We start from the raw sequence: 23,036 nt of genomic DNA, 5'->3' as shown, positions 1-23,036 counted from the left end.
AACTCTTAATTTCGATTTAATTTTACAAAAGTGTTTGTTTAGTTCAGTACTATTATGCTAAATTAAAGTTACACTGGAGTATGTGTAAATGGACCCTAATCACCATTTCACATTATTGACAAATGACATCAAGGTTATCATTGTTACTGTTTATGTTCAAAGGAAATCTGTGTAACCTTGTAATGATGTTTAATATATATGTTTTGATGTCCACGCAAATGAAATGCGCACATTGTGCCTAGTTTTGGTGTATTGCAGTTTACATAAAAAAAAAGAAACATGAAAAATCTTAACATTTAAATGTCAATCTGCACATTCCAATTACATGTTATTCCATACCTGTACAAGAAAGTGACACACAATCCAGAACGAACTCATGCTGCACTTTTATTCAGTCTGTGCCAGTATTTCTACTAAAATAAGAAACCACACTTTAAGTAAATGAAGTCCTGGTTACCTTCAAAATATCATCCACAAATTAAACACTACCATTTCAACACTTATTATTATTTAACCGTCTTTATCAATCAGAAATGTTTTATATAAGATCTTATAAAGATGTAAAATATCACCAACACATGGTATCAGGAAGTTTAGAAGCACAACGGTACAAACAGTCTACACTCCGCAGCATGTCACTATTCACTTCGTTTCAGCAAAAAAAAAATCTAGTTCAAACAATCCAATAAAACGTTCTTTACACATTTCAAAATTTTCAAACAAAACAATCCATCATGGTTTCCAGTTCACCATCATTGCTCACTTCTGATTGCCATTTTTTTGTGCTAAACAGCACTCAAATCTGGTTAGAAAATAGATCGATTATTTAATATAGCAATGACTTAAAAACTATTTCAATTATCAGGAATGCTGCAAGCAATGGAATTGTTATATTACATAATCTTGAAGGATTCAGTTACTCCAACTGATGCCACTTTATAATGATGAAGCAATGTACCCTATTACAATGGAATTATTGAATTCAAACAAGAACAAATTAGATAGACCAAAAGCTTCAAGCTGTATTATTAAGATAAGCCTCCTGAATTTCTTTTCCTTCTAGTAAAGAACTAAGATAGGAAAATATATGACAAGAATATATATTTATAGGATTAAATTTTGTTTGAAGATTTAATGAGCTGTTAAAAAGTTTTTCTTCAAGCAATACATGGTTAAAGGGTTATTAATAATAGTGAGCGTAAATGGATGGTTGCAGTTTCGAAAGCAAGTTAGAATCTTCCTTTGATGTGTGAGTGTATTTAAAGTGTTTCAGTGAATATGTGTGTTTAATTTGCATAAAAATCTGATAGGAATGATTTTTATTAGTTTTTAAAAAGGGTTTTAATAATATAAAAAGAACATTCTTGAAAGGAGGCCATATTTACACAAAACTGGCATTCATTTCGAACTTGGCAGATACAAACCTAGGTTTACTAGACCTCCAACTAGGTGACCCATCACAATTCATAAGCAAGTTACAACACACAAAGTGCCATATTCTGAGAACATGATGCATTCATTTCCATGACTGAAATATTAAGACATTTTTCAATGGCTATAAATCTGCAACACAGCATACAATCATATATACCAAATATTCACAAAATCTCCATAGAAATTAGGACAGTATAGTGACCGAAAAAAAAAATTGACAGGGTAATGTGCGCAGGATTTTTAAAAGGGCTAGTTTGAAGGGGGAAAACTTTTTTTTTTTTTTTCACGAAATAGTTTATAATAAACTTTTTAATAAGTTATTTATTACTTACAATATAGAGTAACACAATACAAAGTAGACTTAGGAGGAACTGAATGGGGACAAAATAAACATAATTGTATAATTAATATACACTAATTCGCTGATTTCTTCCAAATTGATTAAACCCCCGAAAGTCAACGACGTAGCTCAGGTGGTAGCACGTTTGCCTAGTGATCCAGAGTTGCACTCAGGTGTGGGTTCGATTCCCTCTTAGCCTGATTACCTGGTTGGGTTTTTTCCGAAGTTTTCCCCAAATGTAAGACGAATGTCAGGTAATGTGGTGAATTCTCGGCCTTATGTTACCAAATACCATAACGATATCATCAATTCCATCAACGCTAAATAACCCAGTTGATATAACTTGTTAAATAACCATATAAAAAACATTTTAAAAATCCCAACCCATCCCCCTCCCTTGTGCACAGCCGTGACATTTACATTTTGGATTAGTTATGGATGGATCAGCACTTAGGTCTACTGCCCATTTTCTTTGCTACAAGTAGCCATCTTATCACTTATTATGACGTCACATTCAACACCACTTTAAGATTTTTACTGTACCAATTCACGAGCCACAAAAATTGACAGTGGAATGTTGGTTCCAAAGAATTTGGCGTAAAAACATAGTATATTAAAATTATTTTTCAGGCACAGTGATCCTTTTGTATAGACAATAACTCAAGAAATTCTCAAATATGGTTTCCAATGTTTAACTATGAAATTAACTGTAACAGTCCAAATACATCCTATCCAACAATTAAATAGAGAATGTTGCGAGATGGGCCGCATGGAAAACCATAATCAATCAATGAAATCAAATCAATCAGACAGGGAAGGCGCAAGAGATGGACCATGTGAAAACCACAACACACCTGGCATGTTACACATAAAATCTGTCCGTTTCATATTAGTGACCCTTGAATAATAAAGTTATACAATATTAAAAATATTTTCCCATGTTTGTAGATTACTGGATAATTTAAATAATTTTTCATAACTAAAACGGTTTATACTGGTATAGAATTCATTCTGATATTCAACTCAATTTAGTGTATGTTAACGTAAAAACAGTTTTTGCACACTCAATCTTGTATCTCTCAAATTTCATGTAGAATACTGACTTGAGTTTATTGAGTAAAAGAGATTCACTCAACATACTGGTACTTTTAAATACTTTTTGATACCGTAGTGAAAATAAATAGATTTAACTTGCGATACTCAATTTATCCTTTGTTCAACTGACACTTAATAATCCTTTCAGTTAAATTTCTGTTTCTTTTTTCTTTTTCTTTTTTATGAAGATTGTAAGAACAGAAAACAGAAAGACTGAGACGTTTTCACTGTACTCATGCCACATTTAACCTGGTATTCATGTAACAGGAAGCCAAATACGCTGCAAGGCTATTCTGTGACTTACAGGAGGAGAAAAATCGTCATTCTCCAATACAAACTCTACAGAGAAGTAAACTCAAAATCCATTTTTCGAGATTAAGAATATGTGGGTCTACCAGATTGACATGTATCCCAATGTAACACATCAAGAGAATTTAAGACGACAAATCCACAACCTAGGCCTATTCCTGTAATTATAAATTGTTATACTGTGCTTCATAGAGGACAGCTCTTAGTGCAGGAGAAAAAAAAAAACTTACAAGTACAGGTAAAGAAAGAAAATGATGGGAAAAGTGAATGCAAAGAAAAGATAAGAAAGAAACATAATGTAGTACTAATAGGTGACAGTCATGCTAGAGAAAGCATCAGTACCACAGTAAATTCCCAATTAATGTGATAGGTTATGAGAAACCCAATGCTGGCACGAAATTTATAGTGGAAAGTGCGAAATCTGAAGTCAAATGCCTAACAAAAAATGACTTTGTGAATGTATGGGGAGGAATAAATGATGTCAGCAAAAATGATGTAACCCATGGAATGCTAATAACTGTAGCACCACAAATGTACTATTTCTTAGTCCCCCAGACAGACATGACCTAACTGAATAGTCATGTGTATAAATAAAGAAGTCAAGTTATTTAATTCCAAATTTAAAAAAACCGATGGAAAGTTCTAACAACATTAGAGTAGATGATGACCTGGACAGGAGCAAATTCACCCCAGACATGGGCTTTACTTAAACAATCTTGGCAAGAGTTTAATGGGAGGGAGCATTGCAGAAGAAATAGCAAGTATAATTGGAAGCATAGCATTGGAATTCAGACGCGCTCTTGGATGAATCAATGAAGGAATCTGGTGCTGACAAGGGAACGGCAGGACCCTGCAGGTCACAAAGATTAAGGAAGCCAACTAAAAAGCTAAGTAATAATTTTGTATAAGTAGTTCGAATTGTAGTACAGATAAGCCTAGTAAATCAAATTGTAGGCCCACAAGTATTTCTGATAAACAACATTGTAAGCCAATTGAAGAAGTTGCAAGAATAAGTAATAGTACCGGTACTGATAGGACCATTTCATTTAATATTAAGACTTCTGGTAAGCTTAATGCTACAAAAAATTTTCACAATTTCATTAATGCACCAAAGTTTGCAATGCATTAAAAATAAGTTAAATGAATTAGAAGTGTTACTCAGTCGTGAATTACAGGATATACGTACATATTTTATGTTGTACAGAACACTGACTAAATGAAAAATAAATAAATTCAGTTCATATTAATAATTTTTAAAATTTCAAGTTGCTTCAGCAATACAGATTATAAAAATGGAAGCTCGACAATATTTGTGAAAGATATTAGTAACATACCACATATTCAGAAGAAACACACATATTATCTAAACAAAGAAACTGTATTTGAACATGCAGTACCGGTAACAGAAATTAAATATTCAAATCATTGTATAATAGTAGTTTGCATCTACCCTACAGATTGAATGGCTGTATAAAAACATTTCTTGAGAACCTCGAAACTCTTCTACACATATTAAAATCAAAAGATAAACCACTAATTTTATGTAGAGAATTCAGTATTGACTTTCTAGAAAACAATTGATTCATTCTTATAACTTAATTGGGACTACAGACACCCACACGTATAACTCCTACATCTCGAATGTGTCTAGACCGAATAGTTATTGATCATGATTTATACCTATTCGCAGTAGAAAATATAAACTTGGGAAGTTCAGATCACAACGCAATTTTTTCACATGTAGAATTAAAAGTAAATGTCAAATCTGAGGATAGTAGCAAGTCAGTAAGCTTTAATAAGAGGAATATATAATTCTTTAAATTTATGTTCCAGAAAGGAAATTGGCTTGATACAATAACAAAACGAATATATATGAGAAATCAAGGAAATTCCACTTCAACATAGCATTTCCAATTTAAAAAACTATAATTACAAACACAAAGAATACTAAATCAAATAATGGGATAACAAAAGGGATTATAACCTCCTGCAAAATAAAAAGAGAACTCTATAAATTATGTCAAATTACAAATGATACGAATCTTAAACTTTGTTATGTATAAAATATATGCTAATGTTCTTAAAAAAATTAATACACAAAATATATGATATAAATGATCTTCTGTCAAAATTACCCGAAGATAAAACTGTCCTATTTGCAGATGATACAAACATAATATTGAATGACACTAGGGAAAACAACTTGCAAGTAAAAATTAATGGAATCCATTATGAATCTTGCGTACACTACTTTTAACACCTGAATTTAATTAACTGATTAACTAGTGGACGAGTAACACGAGTTAATCAATTAATTAAATTAATGGAATGTCAGCGAAATCAGAACAGTGGCTAACAAAAAACAAGCATAAGTTAAATGTAAATAAAACCGTCTATAGGTCATTCAATCAACATCTGCTTGAGCAATCCATATAGTGCTCAACAATACAATAGGCCTAATTAAGGAAGTAGAATTCCTCTTTATTATGAGATTGGCCACATGGCCAATCTCATATATGGATGATGATGATGATGATGATGATGATGATTTAAAAGTAGTGTACGCAAGATTCAAGATGGATTCTTAAAACCAGTTTATTTTGGCTATGTACAGTCCTAGACAAAAAATGACCAGTTGCCATACACTAAGTCCCCTTCAGAAGTCTTCAGTTGATTTTGTGAGAGCTGAGGTTTACACATAAATGAATTTCTCATGCACAACTTCGTTCTGTTTTTCCTTTGTTTTGTTTTGTTTATTTGTTGCTTTTCTTCTCTGTGTATAGGTCAAGTGTTATGAATAATCTATAACGAAGATATGAGATTGGCCACATGGCCTGAAACTTATATGGATGATGATGATGATGATGATTGATGATGATTTAAAAGTAGTGTACGCAAGATTCAAGATGGATTCTTAAAACCAGTTTATTTTGGCTATGTACAGTCCTAGACAAAAAATGACCAGCTGCCATACACTAAGTCCCCTTCGGAAGACTTCAGTTGATTTTGTGAGAGCTGAGGTTTACACGTAAATGAATTTCTCATGCACAACTTCGTTCTGTTTTTCCTTTGTTTTGTTTATTTGTTGCTTTTCTTCTCTGTGTATAGGTCAAGTGTTATGAATAATCTATAACGAAGATATGTTGTTGTTGTTTTCTAATGCCAGGCGTTTGACAATAAAGTCATTTGACCTCTTGCACTTCAATATTTTTCAAAGATATTATCATGGTCAGCCACTGAAGCACAGATTTTGAGGTGTTCCGAATCCATTTCTTGGTTTGAGTTGTACAATGGGCAGTTAGGGGACTGATATATTCCAATTCTATGCAGGTGTTTGGCCAAACAATCATGGCCTGTTGCCAATCTAAATGCAGCTACAGATGATTTTCGTGGTAAATCGGGAATTAACTGTGGATTATGATGCAGAGAGTTCCATTTTTTCCCTTGAGATTGTGTTATCAAATTTTGTTTGTTGAAATCTAAGTATGTAGATTTAATAAATCTTTTCACAGAGTAATATGTAGATTTAGTAACAGGTCTGTAAGTAGCAGTGCTGCCCTTCTTTGCTAGTGCATCCGCATTCTCGTTTCCCAGGATTCCACAATGGGATGGTATCCATTGGAATACAATTCTTTTATTGAGTGATATTAATTGAGAGAGCATTTTAGTTATTTCTGCTGTTTGAGATGAAGGTGTGTGTTTAGAGACTATTGATAGAATAGCTGCTTTGGAGTCTGACAATATAACTGCATTCTTAAATTTATTGATGTGAAATAGAAGATATACTCAAAGAGTAAATTAGTTGCAAAATAAATATCCTTTCCCTAGTCGTGTGAACCAGGCATTACCCGAAGTGGACTTAAAATTCACGTTACAGGAGAACTGCCATTTCTTGTGTCGGTATTATCATATGCCATTATTACTTCGGGATCTTCATTAAAATCCATACAAGTACTCAAACTGCAAAATAGGAAACTTAAAATTATCAAGCAAGTTCCTATTCAAACACAAAGTAAAAAAATTTTCAGAGAATTCGGAATTTTATCTGTATCCTGCATATATATTTTATAGATGGTATGTTTTATGCATAAAAATATAAATTCTTATAAAACAAAGTGAATGTACCATGACTATAACACTAGGACATCCCATAATATAAATTTTAATTACTACAAGCTTACCAGAAGTCCTAACAGTACGAGGTGTGATCATTAAATTCCGAGACCTGTCCCATAAATGGAAATAAAATTACCTGATTTAAATTTGGCTGCCATCTCCTTCAAAGTAAGTCCCTTGGGTAGCTACACACTGATCCCAACGTGTCTGCATTTTTGGAATGCCTCCTGGAAGTCACGTTCTTGAAGCCTGTCAAGCACCTTCTGCGATTCGTGTTGGATCTCCTCCACTATCCCAAAACGGCGACCCTTTAGCTTCAATTTCATTTTCGGAAACAAAAAAAAAAAGTCGCAGGGGGCCAAATCTTATGAATACGGGGGTGAGGAATGATGACCATCTTGTTAGGGGTGCAAAACTGGCATGTTGCGAGAGCTCTGTGAGTTGATGCATTGTCGACATGGAGCATCCATATGTTCTCTGTCCAAAGTTGTGGTCGTTCATGTTCAAAATGGACGTGAGGATCATTATGCACAATTTGTCAAATTTTTTCGAATTTTCGGCAGTGTTGCACGTGTGTGGTCGACCTGGCCTCTCGTCGTCCTCCAGTTTTGCTATTTCTGAAAAGCAAATGCCACTCAAAACACCTCGCCTGACTCACTGCTTCATTCCCGGAGGCTTGCTTCAACATTTCATGGATTTCAGCTGCCAATTTTCCGAAGAATTTGATGTTGGCCCTCTGCTCCAGTTTTGAGTCCATCATGATTTCGCAAATGCGTGGATGCACGTGCTAACAAAATCTTGTGTAACACAGGTCTCAATGAAGACAGTGCTTTGATAAAACTTTGTGTCGTGTCTCTTCAAGGTCAAGTGTCACTGCTGCGCACGTGTGTCAATTACATGATCCCTTTGTCCACAACAGACATAGTCTTAGAATTTAATGATCACACCTCGTATATGACAAAGAGGCCCCAATTTATATAATAAACTACCACAAAACTTTACAGAACTTAAAGGGAAAAAATTCAAAGAAAAGGTAAAGAACATTCTAGTAACACACATCGCTTTACACAAATGAATATTTAAATTTAAAGATTTAGTACTGGTAATCAATTAACGTTCATCCCTTGTTGATATGCCTTCTCTATGTTTCAGGTTCCCAAAAATTGATGAAGCAGGAGAAGAATTAGACAGACTAAAAGAAATTATTCCTGTGTACTGACGATGCCATGAATACTTTTATTATGGCCAATAAAAAATCGAATCTAATCTATATGTTGCAATAGCAACTGCACTGACAATTTGTGACAGTAGGCTACATTACATTTTTTAAAACTAAAATTGATAAAAAAATTATCTATGATCCATTTTATATCCAGTAAATATAGAGAAAAGTGAGAAAATTAGGTTTAATAGTAAAAAAAAACTGCTTATTGATATTTTTGAGGATTTCATATATTTGGAAAGTGTAATCAGCAAAGATGTGCCGGGAAGTCAAAAGGAGGGTAGCAATGGCAAAGGAAGCTTTTAATAGGAAAGGGAGCATTTCTGTGGACCTTTGGAAAAAGAACTAAGAAAGAGGCGAGTGAAGTATACTTTGTGTGGCATTGCATGGTGCAGAAATATGGACATTACGACGAAGTGAAGAGAGACAAAAAAGTATTTAAAATGTAGGTATGGAAAAGAAAGGAGCTTGTGAAATAGACAGACAAAATAAGTGAAACTATGTTGGAAAGACTAGGTGAAGAATAATGCTGAAACTGATCAGGAACAGAAAAAGAAATTGACTCAGTCACTGGCTAAGAAGAAACTGCACTGGAAGAAATGGTGAATGGAAAAACGTTTGGGACAGAAGAAGATAATAGGTGATAAACAACATTAAGAAATGGTTAATATACAGAGACGAAAAGAAAGTAGGAAAAGAGAGAAGGTAGAATGCTAGATTTGCAGTGAGGGACCTGTCCTTAGGCAGAACACTATGAATGAATAAATTAATGAATAAATATATATATAAAAAAAACTTAAAAATAACAAAAATGAGAATCTGGATAATTCAGAACTCAAGATAACTGGGATATGAATCAACAGGATGTTGGGACAGCAAAGAGCACCTTGCACAGTCTTTACTATTCAATTCCCATCCTTACTTGCTCGTGGTACTACCTGTTATAACTAACAAAGCCCTGAAGAGGAGTCACAATGGTATAATCAGTCCGCCATGTACGGGAGAAATACTGATAACATATCCAGAGGAAATTTCTTATACTGAAAACAGGAAAAGAAGGAAATACCGGATAGATCTGGCATATCTTCAAGAGCCGTAAAGGAGCAGGTCACAAAGGATCTAATCCATACACGTTCGGTGATGGTGGTGGTGATAAATTAATAGGTTCCTAATGCATGTACTTTACAAAATTATGACGACTCTTTTCTCAACTAGTTTGTATAACACTAAGTCAAATATTACAGCATGTAAGTTATTGTTTTGTATTTTGTATTATATCATATCATATACATATTACATTATTTTATTCTACATATCTATCATTAGTGCTCAATTTCTGCAGTTGAAATCACCCTTCAAAAAAGTGTGGAATTAACTTATATATCAACAGTAACAAATTAGTATTTTGTGGCAGTGTTATTAGTCATTGAGAGAACTGTTTTTAAAGTTTCATAACTCATGTTTTAGTTCCAACCTCTGGAGGCATAGCTAATTGAAATGCCCTACATACAATTCAAGCATGATTAATTTCACATTTGGATGAGTAACTATGCACTAATGGCCAAAGTAGCTGTGTTCAATAGACACCTAGATTCAAACTGTGTCGAATACAATAACAATTTGTGTTTTACAAATACAAGATCGAAACAGTTTTCTTTTTAAGTTATTATTGACAGAACTAAGTGTTATTTTTTTCAATAGTCTGCAATAGTCATAATACAAAAAAAAAAGAAAAAAAAAGAAAAAAAAAAGTGGTTCAGCACAAAATTGAAGGGGTTTAGTGGAAATACAATTATGTACTTACATTGTACTAAATGTCTTTCCATTCTCCTCCACAAAGAAAATTCCAATATCCTACTTCAAATCACTTGGAAACACTATGCAACATGTTCTCAAAGCATGAGTACCAATAGTAATCTTTACAGACAAGGATCAGAGATAACCACAAGGAATTCTAGCCAATAAACGACAGACATCGAACTTGACACAAAACTGGTATGGTGTTCTTATCCAATTTCTGAAGTCACACTATAAAAGAACATAGACTCTGCTAAAATTACACATCCGTTTCATTCTGAAATTATAATACAAATGCAGGCAAGACTTAGTTTTCAATGATTTTATATAATCTATTTATAATTATCAAAACAGTCTTTTATACACAATTCCTGTCACTTAGACCCAGAATGCAATAGCTCTTGTAGAGTCTTGTTTCCTGAGCATGAAGATGTCCTGTCCGTACTCATTACATGACAGTATTCCGGTATGAATGCTTGTTGAAAGTTATTTTCCGTGGTAGCTCAAGTAAATTCAGTATTACTGAAAATACAGACAGAAGACAGAACGTCAGCAGACAGCTTTGTAATACATACTCAGTGATATAAAGGGAAATTTAAGAAAGGATGTGACAGTCTTCGTATACTGTACCATATGAAACATTATATGAATTCATTACACATTTCTCATTAGACATAATAGTTATAAATTATTATGAATTTATAAAACCATGAGCATAAATGCTCGTCATTTGAGGATCATAACATTTTCACAATCATTCATAAAAAGGAACCATTTATATCTTAACCTGTTTTCCTTTAACATATTGACAAAAAAACTGCATTATTCATGTTCAAGTACATTTCGTAATTCTTCCAACATAATCTAAAAAGATTTGTGTTCTCACGATGTTGAAATTACCAAATATATTTGACGAACTTGACTTATTATGTTGCTGTTGTCAAATGCTCATCTCATAATGGCATCATATTACCTTCTTCAGCTCAACAATTTCAACACAGAGTGTTCCGATGATAATTGGCCCCAGCCTTGACGCCTAATTTTCTTACCAGGAGCTGCCTGTTTGTTTGCTGGTAATTCAATCACGATTGATTACAGCAAGGTCAATTTTCAATACAACATTCTCTGTGTAGGTTTGAAGTGGTAAATCTTCACAAATATTCCAGCAGCAGTGAAGAAAAATATCTTGTAACATAATTTCTTGGTTATTTTAGAATTAAAATGATGGGTGTAATGGTGATCTCAAAAATTTCTCTACCCGATTCCTATCATTTGCACTGCATCGTTATTCATCTGTCCAAGTCTAACTGGAAATGTGTAATTAAAACCAATCAAAAGTATGGCAAAATAAATCATTACGAAAGGTTTATCACTCCACACAATTATACATGTCAGATCTCACATATTCCTGTCACAAAAATATAACAACACAATAGTTACAAATCATTCACTATTTTCACACTCCACAGGCAAAATCTACATTCTGTAGTTATTTCACTATGTGACCACCAACAAAATTAAAAATAAACAAGCAAAAATTCTACTCTTCTGCAACATTTGTGTACTAGCATAAAATATTTTCTGGCCAAATTATAACTCCATACTGCGCTGCCAGGAAACCTCACAATGTTTTCAAAGCATTTCAGGAGAAGGTATCAGTCATTATCAGTGATAATAAAAGCTACACTACAATGAGATCTGTGGATGTTGGTGCAGTATATTCCACACTGCTTGAATCACTATAGAAACAGAAACCCTTCGTAAATGCTGAAAAGTTGCTGTGGATGGTCCTTTAACAGAATCTCAAACCTAACTCAACAAAATTTACATTCCCATAACACACTGGTATAATCAGCCGAAGTCTGCCTATAGTTTAAAGCATACTCAATCTGCAGTCTTGTATAATGATTCTTATTGATTGACTCAAGTGTCTCTTCTGTCCCTTCTTTAGGAGAAACACTATGAAAATGTAGGTTACTTATCTTATAAATTGCCTGTTGTGCACAGTTGAAGTTGGATCTACGTTATATCTAAACAATTAATAGGGAAGTGGTGGGAAGTCGGTAAGAGAATTGGGAGTACTCTACAAAAACATGCCACAAGTATCGTATTAATTTGTTCACCATAAATCGTACAGGTACTTTAATTCGCTGGTATTTTAATATGGATCTGTGGCATAGCATGTTGATTACCTACTGTCTCTGAACTTAAGATGTATGATTTTCATTCCATTATTTTCGAAGACTGTATTTTAGAAAAAGCCAAAATACAGTGTTTTCTTTATAATCATTACATAAAAATTAACATTTAACGTCATATCCTAAAGTTATCATTTTTGTATAAAGTTTTCAATTTGTTACAATATGTACAGTAAATAATCAGAATGCTAATAAAATGTCACCGAAAATTGTCATAATTTAATATTAAATTACCTATAAAAAGTTTACTTTGCCATTTAGTGAGTTACCTCTCACTATAACTTTAAACACACTGAAACATTTATATACAAGTCTACTGAAATGTTTTAAAATTAAATTCTTACTGTCTTAGAATATACAAATGTTTTTAAGAAAGGTTTCTTCACCTTCGCCAAACAAACAAATCAACAATTTTACTAATTTGTCTATATACATCTCTCACGATTCCCCCTCTCCTCGAAAAGCAATGTCTGGAAAGTGCATTCTAACCATATCCAGAAAAGAAACTTCCTTAGTGAAAGTGACCCACTGATATTTATATTCCACCATAATTTCACTAATTCAGGACTGTCATAACAATTTTTAACCAACGTGTTAATAATATTGATTAATCAGGTCAACCAGAATTATTGCTTCATTATCACTTAATTGCAACAATAAAAACAGATAAACACTCAGTTGATGGGTTAAAAAGACTTTTTTTTTTCCTGGATTCACTTGTAAAGTAAAGGGACACCACAACCTTCAGAATTGTGAACTGTACCAACATTATCTCACATGAATGATATACATTCCTTATCATTACCACATTTCTTTAACATGTATGAGATATCTGCACCAAGGTTTATATTGCTACCATTCTATTAATAAAAAAATGACATCTTTAACTAAAATTCTTTGTTATCTCCACAATTTTCAAGAGAAGAATCATTTTGCATGCAAAAAATCAACGATGTGATCTATGTTTTGCGAAATACTTCCATAACATTTCAAAACATTCAATATTATAGGCAGACTGATTTTTGTTTAGAAATTCGAATTGTGGGCTTATAGAAAGAAATCCATAATAAAATTTATGCCCCCCTGTGTAAAAGGACCACCACACCACAACTTAAAAGGAATAAACACACTGCTGTAACTTCTCATTAACGCACCGCCTTGATGAACATTAATTAGTCCACTTTGCCACATAGGCGAAAAAAATGTGTGTTAAAGGGTTGGCAGAATAAAGTATATTCCATTAAATGATGCTTCTATGTCAGATGGCATGAAATGTCCTGATTTATGCTGGGCAGAAATATCTTCTGCAAAGTTAGTAAACTGGCAAATCTGAGAAACATAACAATTTTTCTTTTCTTGTTCTGGAATCGAAATAATCGATATGGTAGAGATAGCCATCAATATCTGTTTATAAAACATCGGTGTTGGGAGTTCATTATTTGATGTTTTGACATCAATGTTTTAGGTCCAATTTCCATTTTTAAGCTGATTTCCATTAAATGAATAGGCCTTATAAGATTACTATACGAGTGTGTTGATATCATACAAACATACACATGTACAATTTCTGACTCAACAGATGTTGATCAATCTTGTTAAGTATAAAGAGCATTTCATTGCATGAAGTTACGGATAAGTTTCTTGCATGTTATAAGTTAGGCCCAGAAGAAATTATCAGACATTTTGTATGAACGTTATACTCTCGGAAACTAATATTTAAGAAATTGTTCCTTAAAAATATCAAGTATCAAAACATTGGATTACTCATTACCAATAATTCTTCCTATTTAATGCAGTTATGAATAAATGAATATGCTTTTAATGTAATTTAAGATGAATTAATAATTCATTCTAGCCTATAGTGTTTTAGTTGTTAATACTTCCCTTAGTATAGATAAATTAATACTAATATAGTGTGTATCAATTTATTTCCTCAACATGACAAATTAGTTGACAGGGTATCGTATGTAGCATGGATGAGGCAAGTCTACGAGTACTTAGACCACTCATATGACATATTTTGACTTTGAGGAGAAATAACAGTAGGTAAATTTTGGCTGGATCTCTGGGACAGAGTACTGTCAGGTGCCATAAATCTGCGACATGGATCTACCAACTTAATTTCCCTTCCAAAGCTAGTCATGCTAAAGATTTTTATCGCCTTTAAAAATCCGTTGTCCCTGGCAGGGTTTGAACCCGCAAATCACACATCTAATGGCAAGCATGGTAACCATGAGAGCGATCGAACAGGGATAAAAAGAATCACAGTTAAGTCAGTGTGTCAAACTTTGAAAACCAGCCACTTAATCCAAACCTGATTACGTTAAAATGTACAAATTATTGATCTAATACATCAGTGTTTTGATGGGTGACGTTTCCGAACATTGTAATTGCAACTGTACCATACATGAGTGATCCCACGAAGCCAGTATCAATGGCTATCCCTACTGTATGAACATGAGATGCCTATGAACAGAGCCACATCTGACATAATTTCGCCGTTTCGAAGTAATTATTTAACACGTTTAAGTTAATTTACGAATAAAGTTTTATCATTGTTGTCAAATACACGACACAGACCTGGGACACACTCAAATATCTACTCCGAAACCAATGCCAGCATCTGTTTTCTTCATTGCAGTATAAAATGGGACATATATGACCACTGCCATCAACAGCAGCGGGCAGTGCCCTCCATCACGCAGCTAAGATCTGCAGCATGAGGGCGGCTGCACCAACTGCCCCTGTGAGCACCGCCACCAGCAGCACAAGTGCAAGTGGGCCGGCACTGCGGTGCCCCGAGCAGCGTTGTCATACACTTGCTGCCCCTCCTCCATCACCTCCACCAACATCACTAGGGCCGTTTTCACCTCCAGGAATAGCAGTGCCACTGTTGTTTCCTCCCAATAGCGTGCCTCGCTCCTCTCTCCGAGACTTCCCCCCAGAAAAGCAAAGACATCCCGAGTTGTGTCGACCCCGTTTTAACGAGGGCTTTTCCTCTCGCTCCCTTTCAAGAACACATTTCTGGTAGTAATCATAGTCCTTCAAGTACCTATAATGATAAATAATTAAATAAATAAACTAACCAGTTAACAAACCAACCAATAAAACCAATTGGTTGGACAAGCAATCAGGTCAATCATATCATATCAGTACAGGTCAGGTCAGTTGAAGCAGTTGATCAGTCAGATCAGCTGATTAGTTAATTAAAATTGGCATATTTAAATCACAGCATTGGCACATTTTATAACTTAAAAAATGTGCGGAACTATACTTGGATGAAAATATTTATAACAAAAATGGAAAAGTAGAGTGTACTGTTTCATAGAAGGATAAATGAATGACTACATCAAAGCAAATAAATAAAATGCAGCTGAACTAAAGGGAGGGGCTACTCATCAATTAGTACTGGTCAGCTTGATGAGTTAATGACTGAATTTGGTATAATTTTCCTCTATTCAATACCTAATTCCCTCTTTACCCTTTCCTATCCAGTCCTCTGACTGAACTCTTACTTTCTTCGACCCTGATGGCATTAGAGCATTCGAGGCCTAGGGGTTCATTTCACTTTCCTTCCTCCTCTTTCTACTTTTCTGTTCCTAGTGCTGACCTGCTATGGCACTAAAATCGTCCTCCAGTGGCTTAAGGAGGGAAAGCTGGTGATCAACATGATCTCCCAGCTAGGTCCAATGGACCCGTCGACCAACAACAGGTGTGGTCCTCCAGACATTCTGGGGGTTCTGTGTAAATGAAGTAGCCACCAAAAAGTTCTGTGCTTCAGTGGCTGACCATGATAATATCTTTGAAAAATATTGGAGTGCAAGAGGTCAAATGACTTTATTGTCAAACACCTGGCATTATAAAACAACAACAACATAAATAAAATGCAAGGAAATATGCCTTGTTGACTTTCAAACTTCCAGCACATACAAACATGTATCAGATTATGACAACTATTCTGAATAATTCTGTTAAATGAAAATGTTGTGTGGAGTTGAGAAGGGTGGATTTCAGAATTTAGAATACAAAGAAATTACTGACTATGAAAATGAACAATAATTTACTTATCATTTAGGTCATTTAGGTCTCATAGTTAATTTCAACTTACCGAATATTTATGGAATAGTTGTTCCTCAAAAAAGTTTCTTAATAGATGCTAAAATATTTCATTGATTAATAATGTAACTGCTATAATTATAATAACAGAGAAAATGACTTGATCCTAATTCAATTTAATGATAAATTTATTATACTTGTTGATGGATCAAATACTGATCATAAATTACTTATCACTTTCAATTTATAATTTTTATACTAATTTTTTTTCTGTTAATAACTTAAGTGGAATATATGAGAAATAATTTATGGAGTTAAATAATATAAAAATGTAATAGAGAAGAATATAAATAATATTAATCATCTTTCAATTCTCGGCATTGGAAAATAAATATATAATTATAATAATCGCAATGTAGCAAAATTATTCACACTGAAAGGAAGCTAATGGATATTTTAAAAGTGACTCATGCAAATTTGAAAGTCTTACCATAAAATGAAAACAGATTCATTCAGGTAACACTATCCAATACTCTCTGTGTAATTAAATATTTACTAACATGTCTGCATAACTGCTTCAGTGGATCTTTCTCCTGTCAATATATGCCCTTGCCAAAAATTGAACTTTTAATTAAAACATAAAAAAATCTATCCTATAAAGGACATTTTCAAATTTCTTACAGGTAACAACACATTTCCAAGTTTTTCTAACACTCACCATACTGGAGGCCAGCGATGTTCACTGAGGTACTCTTGATTTTCTGGGTGCAGGCTTCTGAGCAGTTTGGGTGACATTTTGCATAACTTGTTGTAGTTCGTACACAGATGACTCATGCACCAGTCTGCTAATTGATCCGCATTGTGTAACTATAGGAAAGCATTAATAATTATTAGTATGCAAATCATCCTCGGCAGACAAGGGTTACCGGTACTATGTTCGCAATTAGATCCGAAGTTCACAGGATCTAATTCGGCTAAAAGTGATAAATAGTTTCTGTATGACTTCCAGTAGAAAGGAAGCAAAGCTGGGAGTTCAGTACTGTATCATAAATTTAGGGTACCGGTAAGTAAAAGAACGATATCCCTGAATTACAAACTCCAGGTAAAATTTACAGACCAGTTTCTTGCATCAGAATTCAACTTTTCGAGAGTAGGGCCTGTCAGAGTTGATTTTTTGATAGACAAGAACGCCCTAGAAATAAAACAAGTTATGACTATAGGTGTTTGTTTTTCTCAATCCACGATAAAACCAAAATGATTTCTATTGTTCTCATCAAAAATCCGTTAATACATTTTATTATATATGGCAATCATTAAATGCATTTTCAAAGAGCGAATTTTTATTATAAAACTAATTTTACCTCATTTTGCTGTATTTATTTTTTTTAATAAATCAATTTATGAATTAATTAGCAGGACAAATGAAACACACACTCATATGAAACTTAACTGACAGGGCCTAAGGGCATTTATATCGCCAATATCTTAATGCATAACAGGCAAAGCTCAATTCTGAAACAATATGTATGTGTGTTTTCCAGCTAAAGTGATTATCCAACCTCAAACCATGACATTTTGCGCTTATAAATTCTTTGCGATCAGTTCCATGTAATCTAATATTGTAGGAAAACTGAGCACTAGGTCTATTATGTGTACTGGTACTAAATTTGATTACACTGGTTTTTATCAACATTATTTGCCAGTTTATTTGCTCTAAATCATTCATTCATTATATTTAACGTTGTATTAGAAGTGTTTATAAAGTAATCATATTGTTTACTTTGGACAGTCACACTTGTATCATCTGCAAATATGGTTCAGTGATGAACTTCGGCCTAGGCAAACTAGGCAGATGCCTAGAGCTCCAATCTCGCAGGAGATAGGTAATAATAATAATAATAATAATAATAATAATAATAATAATAATAATAATAATAATATTGGTATTTGTTGGTACACATTGAGGACAAAGGACACGGAAAATGTAAATTTTTCCCAACAAAACTGACCATAGTTAATTTTTTGACAATTCAAGTGCCAACACTGTGTTTGTGTTCTTTCTTTTTGTTTGTTTCGCTTCGGACCTAAATATAGTTGGTACTTGTTCATTTCATTTCTAAGTCTGCTTGTCTATTTCCTAAATTCATAGTACATTACATAAATAAAAAATAAAAGTAAAGTTTGTTTTTTGCTAAATTAACCGAAAAGGGGCCTGATTATGTTAACTGTGTATGAGTCCTGGGTCTGATAATGTTACCTAGAATAAATTATTTATGGTTGAGGCTAAATCATTATTATAAACTAGAAACAATAATGGACGTAAATTGATCCCTGAAGAACTTCCATGTCTAATATTCCTAAATTCAACTGCACAAAATGCTAAATATACTGCTCAAAAAAATTAGCGGAACAAGATTTGAAATTATTTTTTTATTGAACAATGAAAACATAGAATGTTGTCTTTAGTCCAGCATGAAGTTCAGACACTATATTTTACAACAAATTACTTTCCATGGTCATTTACAACCACGTTGTACTCAATGATGGTCATTTTACTCGAAACTGCACAAAACAAAGTGAAAAATATGTTTCTTTATTCTAACAAACAATGAGTCCTCACGACCTCTACATGGATTTAGTACATCATGTGGTCTCCATGAACATGAATTACTGTTTGGAATCTACGAGACATGCTTCTAACAAGCTGCCAAATGTTACATCCACTCTTCATTAAGTGCCACTGAAAGCTCTTCAAGGTTCTGTGGGCTTCGATGGCACCTATGGATGTGTCCTTCAAACATATTCCATACATGTTAAATAGAAGTGAAATCTGGACTAATCGCTGGCCAATCCATTACAAGAATTTCATGCTCATGAAGACAGCGGCAATGTGAGCTCTTGTATTGTTCATGCATCAACACAAATTCAGCATCCATACTTTCCATTACAGGAAGAACAGATTGTCGCAATATATTTTCAACATAACCAATTCAGTTTAGCTGGCCAGGAACGATGGTCAGGGCAGTGTTTATTTCTAAGCTCATGATGGCCCAAAGCATAATTGGGCCCCCACCAAACCTGTCAATTTCGAGAATGTCAGGTTCATCGAGGTGCTCTCCACGACGTCTCCAGACACGTAATCGTCCATCACAGGAAGTTAGGGAGAAGCTTTATTCATCTGTGAACAGTGCTGGCCTCCAATGTCGAAGTTGCCAATTTACGTGTTCCAGAGCAAATCTTAACCTTACTCGCTTGTGATGAACCTCCAAACGAGGGCATGCAGAGGTCTCTGAGATCTCAAATTAACTTCCCACAATCTATTCCTATAAAGTGTGTACGATTTGCTGATGATGTTGCGTTGTTAGCAGAAGAGGAGATGATACTAAGGGATATGCTACAGGAGCTAAATGACAGCTGTGAGCAGTATGGGATGAAGATAAATGCAAACAAGACGAAGACCATGGTTGTCGCAAGAAAAATAAAGAAGGTAAACTTGCGAATTCTAAATGAGACAGTAGAGCAAATGAACAGCTTCAAATACTTGGGATCTACTATAAGCAGTAGCATGAACTGCAGCCAGGAAGTCAAAAGGAGAATAGCAATGGCAAAGGAAGCTTTTAATAGAAAAAGGAACATCTTCTGCGGACCTCTGAAAAAAGAACTAAGGAAGAGATTCGTGAAGGCCTTTGTATGGAGTGTGACATTGTATGGAGCAGAAACATGGACATTACGACGAAATGAAGAGAAACGAATAGAAGCATTTGAAATGTGGATATGGAATAGAGTGGAGTGTGTGAAGTGGACATACAGAATAAAAACTGAAGTTGTGTTGGAAGGAGTGGGTGAAGTAAGAATGATGCTGAAACTGATCAGAAAGAGAAAAAGGAATTGGATGGGTCACTTGCTGAGAAGAAACTGCCTACTGTAAGATGCACTGGAAGGAATGGTGAATGGGAGAAGAGTTTGGGGCAAAAGAAGATATCAGATGATAGATAACATTAAGATATGTGGGTCATATGCGGAGATTAAGAGGAAGGCAGAAAATAGGAAAGATTGGAGAATGCTGGGTTTGGAGTGAAAGACCTCGCCATGGGCAGAACACTTATGTATGTATGTATGTATGTATGTATGTATGTATGTATGTATGTATGTATGTATGTATGTATGTATGTATGTATGTATGTATGTATGTATGTATGTAATCTATTCCTGACCGTCTGATCACTTACTGCTATTCCATGTACTAACCTGAGGTCGTTTTGCAGATCACAAACAGTGATGTACGCCGATGAAGAGCAGAAAGAACTAAAAATCTGTCTTGATTTCCACTTGTCTTTCGTTTACGTCCTTGCCAACGTCTCCTTTCGTACTGCCCTGACTCCCTATAACGTTTGACAGTCCTATACACAACTGACACAGATTAATGGATGTCACTGGCAATCTGACGATAAGTCCATTCCTGCTGAATGAGGGTGACAGTTCGTGCAACTTCAACTTCCCTGATATCAACCATTTTGTAGTTCCTTTGCAATAACATCTGAATTAGACCACAACAATGACCATAGTCTCCATCATGTTCTAAAACGGCCATAGACAAACAGAGAAGGTCAAGATAAACCATATTGGTTTTCAGCATGGATGGATTTCTATTCAGTTTCCTTGGACTCTGATGAAGATGAAAACAAATGTAGTGTTTCATGAACAGAAAAGATGTTAACGCAAATGCTGATATCATTACAGCACAGCTTTTATCTTATACCAAGAATTTACAGCAGACAAAAAACTTGTTCCGCTAATTTTTTAAGCAGTATATATAGCTAATTAGTTTTAGACCACTTGGCTACTGAGACGACTGTGAAAGCCAGATATCTAAAAAGAATCCTAGGCATCTCTAAAATGACACTATCGAGATTAACCTATGAGTTGGCCAAAGAAACTTTTCTTATAGAAGATCTGAGATTCAAAATGGAACTACCTTCCACAGGGGCAGAAAATAAAGTCCTCCAGACCAAATGAGAAAAAGGAAAGAAGATCGAGCTTGATTTTTACTCAACGGATTCCATAATCAACAAGAGCTGGGTGGGACCAAACAACGAACTGCAGAGTGGCCTGACAAGACTAGGGACACATGGTTTCCACCATAAACCTTGCAACCGAACAGGCTTCCATGATCCGAGCAACCTGTGTATATGTACTTTGAGCGGGAATGCATGTGAACGGTACCATTTTAGTAAGTATTGTAAGACAACAAAATCGTTAGATAATATAGCAAGGAGTAGAATTGAAATGGTAAAATGAAGTGACCAGAAACACCTCTCTGTACATTTGTGCGCTATTCTTCTATTATCATAATTATATTCGTAATTTAATACATTAGTGAGTTATTCTTAAGGTAAGCGTTCACTACATCGTATCGCACTCCTCGTACGAATCGCATGCAACGGATATTTTAAGTGCAGTGCGTTCACTGTAATGGCTCCACCTCATCACCTAATCGGATTCCCCTATCAGCTGTTTAAAACATGACGTCGCACGATATTGACATAATTAAAAACAGAGGAGTTGAGGTTAGGTCTATTAATTACGTCTGTTAGCAAATAACAATTTGTAATTGCTTCATGCGTCTTAATTGAAGAGGAAGAAACGAAAGAAATATTGGTTACATAATATATTTGCAAGAAACGACTTGATTACTGTAATGGGAATGCCTCAAATTATATAATTCTTCGCAATTTTCTACAAGCGAAATAAGTTTTCCGTCTGCCATTTTGGCGCGACACTGAACATGGCACAACATAATAGTAACAGTTGACCAATTAAAATTGATATATTAAAGAAGGCCATGATCGCACGCATTGGAAAAGTTGCCCATCTGAGAAACGTGGATGGATTTGCCGAGAGGCGATCCATCTGATACGATGTAGTGAACGCGGTTACATAACAATTACAGCAAAGATAGTCTTTTTCCGATCCGTGCGATTCGATGTAGTGAACGCTTACCCTTATAGATACGAACAAAGAAATTGTTAGCTCTGTTCTAGAACCAAATGTATATACAGGATGAACCATAAGTAACATAATTAATTTCAAGGGGTTATTCTTTGAAATATTTCCAAAAAAAAGTTTAATACAATTTTTCTCGTTTTTGCTTCCTTTTCGAGAAAAAAATTGTTTTATATCAAACATTTCATAGCAAGTTTTGAGAAAGCCACTGATTTAATTCCCAATATGCTCAGTCAATTTAAGACAGCATGCATTATGATAATAAATTATTGAAAGAATTTTAGTTTTGTCCTTCAAATGTGCAGAAATCTGATCCGAACAAATATAACACTTTAAAACTCCTTTGCAGAACGAAAAGTTACACTTGTCCGAATCAAATTTCTGCACATTTAAAGGATAAAACTAAAATTCTTTCAATCATATATTATCATAAAATACTGCTCTCTTAAATTGACTGAGCATATTG

General features: G+C 34.3%; 1 protein-coding gene across 10 annotated transcripts in view; it reads right to left on the bottom strand.

The window, feature by feature from the left end:
* Positions 1-362: 362 nt before the first annotated feature.
* RhoBTB (Rho-related BTB domain containing) overlaps positions 363-23,036 on the bottom strand; it is a 596,656-nt gene continuing 573,982 nt past the window's right edge. For all 10 annotated transcript variants that reach the window (XM_069818201.1, XM_069818203.1, XM_069818207.1 and 7 more), the window contains 2 exons: positions 17,286-17,434; positions 363-15,563 (listed from right to left, as the gene is read on the bottom strand). In XM_069818201.1, the coding sequence (XP_069674302.1) occupies positions 15,323-15,563; positions 17,286-17,434 (390 nt within the window). In that variant the 3' untranslated portion in view covers positions 363-15,322. The remainder of the gene's footprint in view (positions 15,564-17,285; positions 17,435-23,036) is intronic.

Source organism: Periplaneta americana, chromosome 2 (genome assembly GCF_040183065.1).
Source record: "Periplaneta americana isolate PAMFEO1 chromosome 2, P.americana_PAMFEO1_priV1, whole genome shotgun sequence".
In the NCBI taxonomy this organism is placed as follows: Eukaryota; Metazoa; Arthropoda; class Insecta; order Blattodea; family Blattidae; genus Periplaneta; species Periplaneta americana.
The sequence above is the reverse complement of the archived record's forward strand: the minus strand, read 5'-3'. Positions and strand labels throughout refer to the sequence as shown.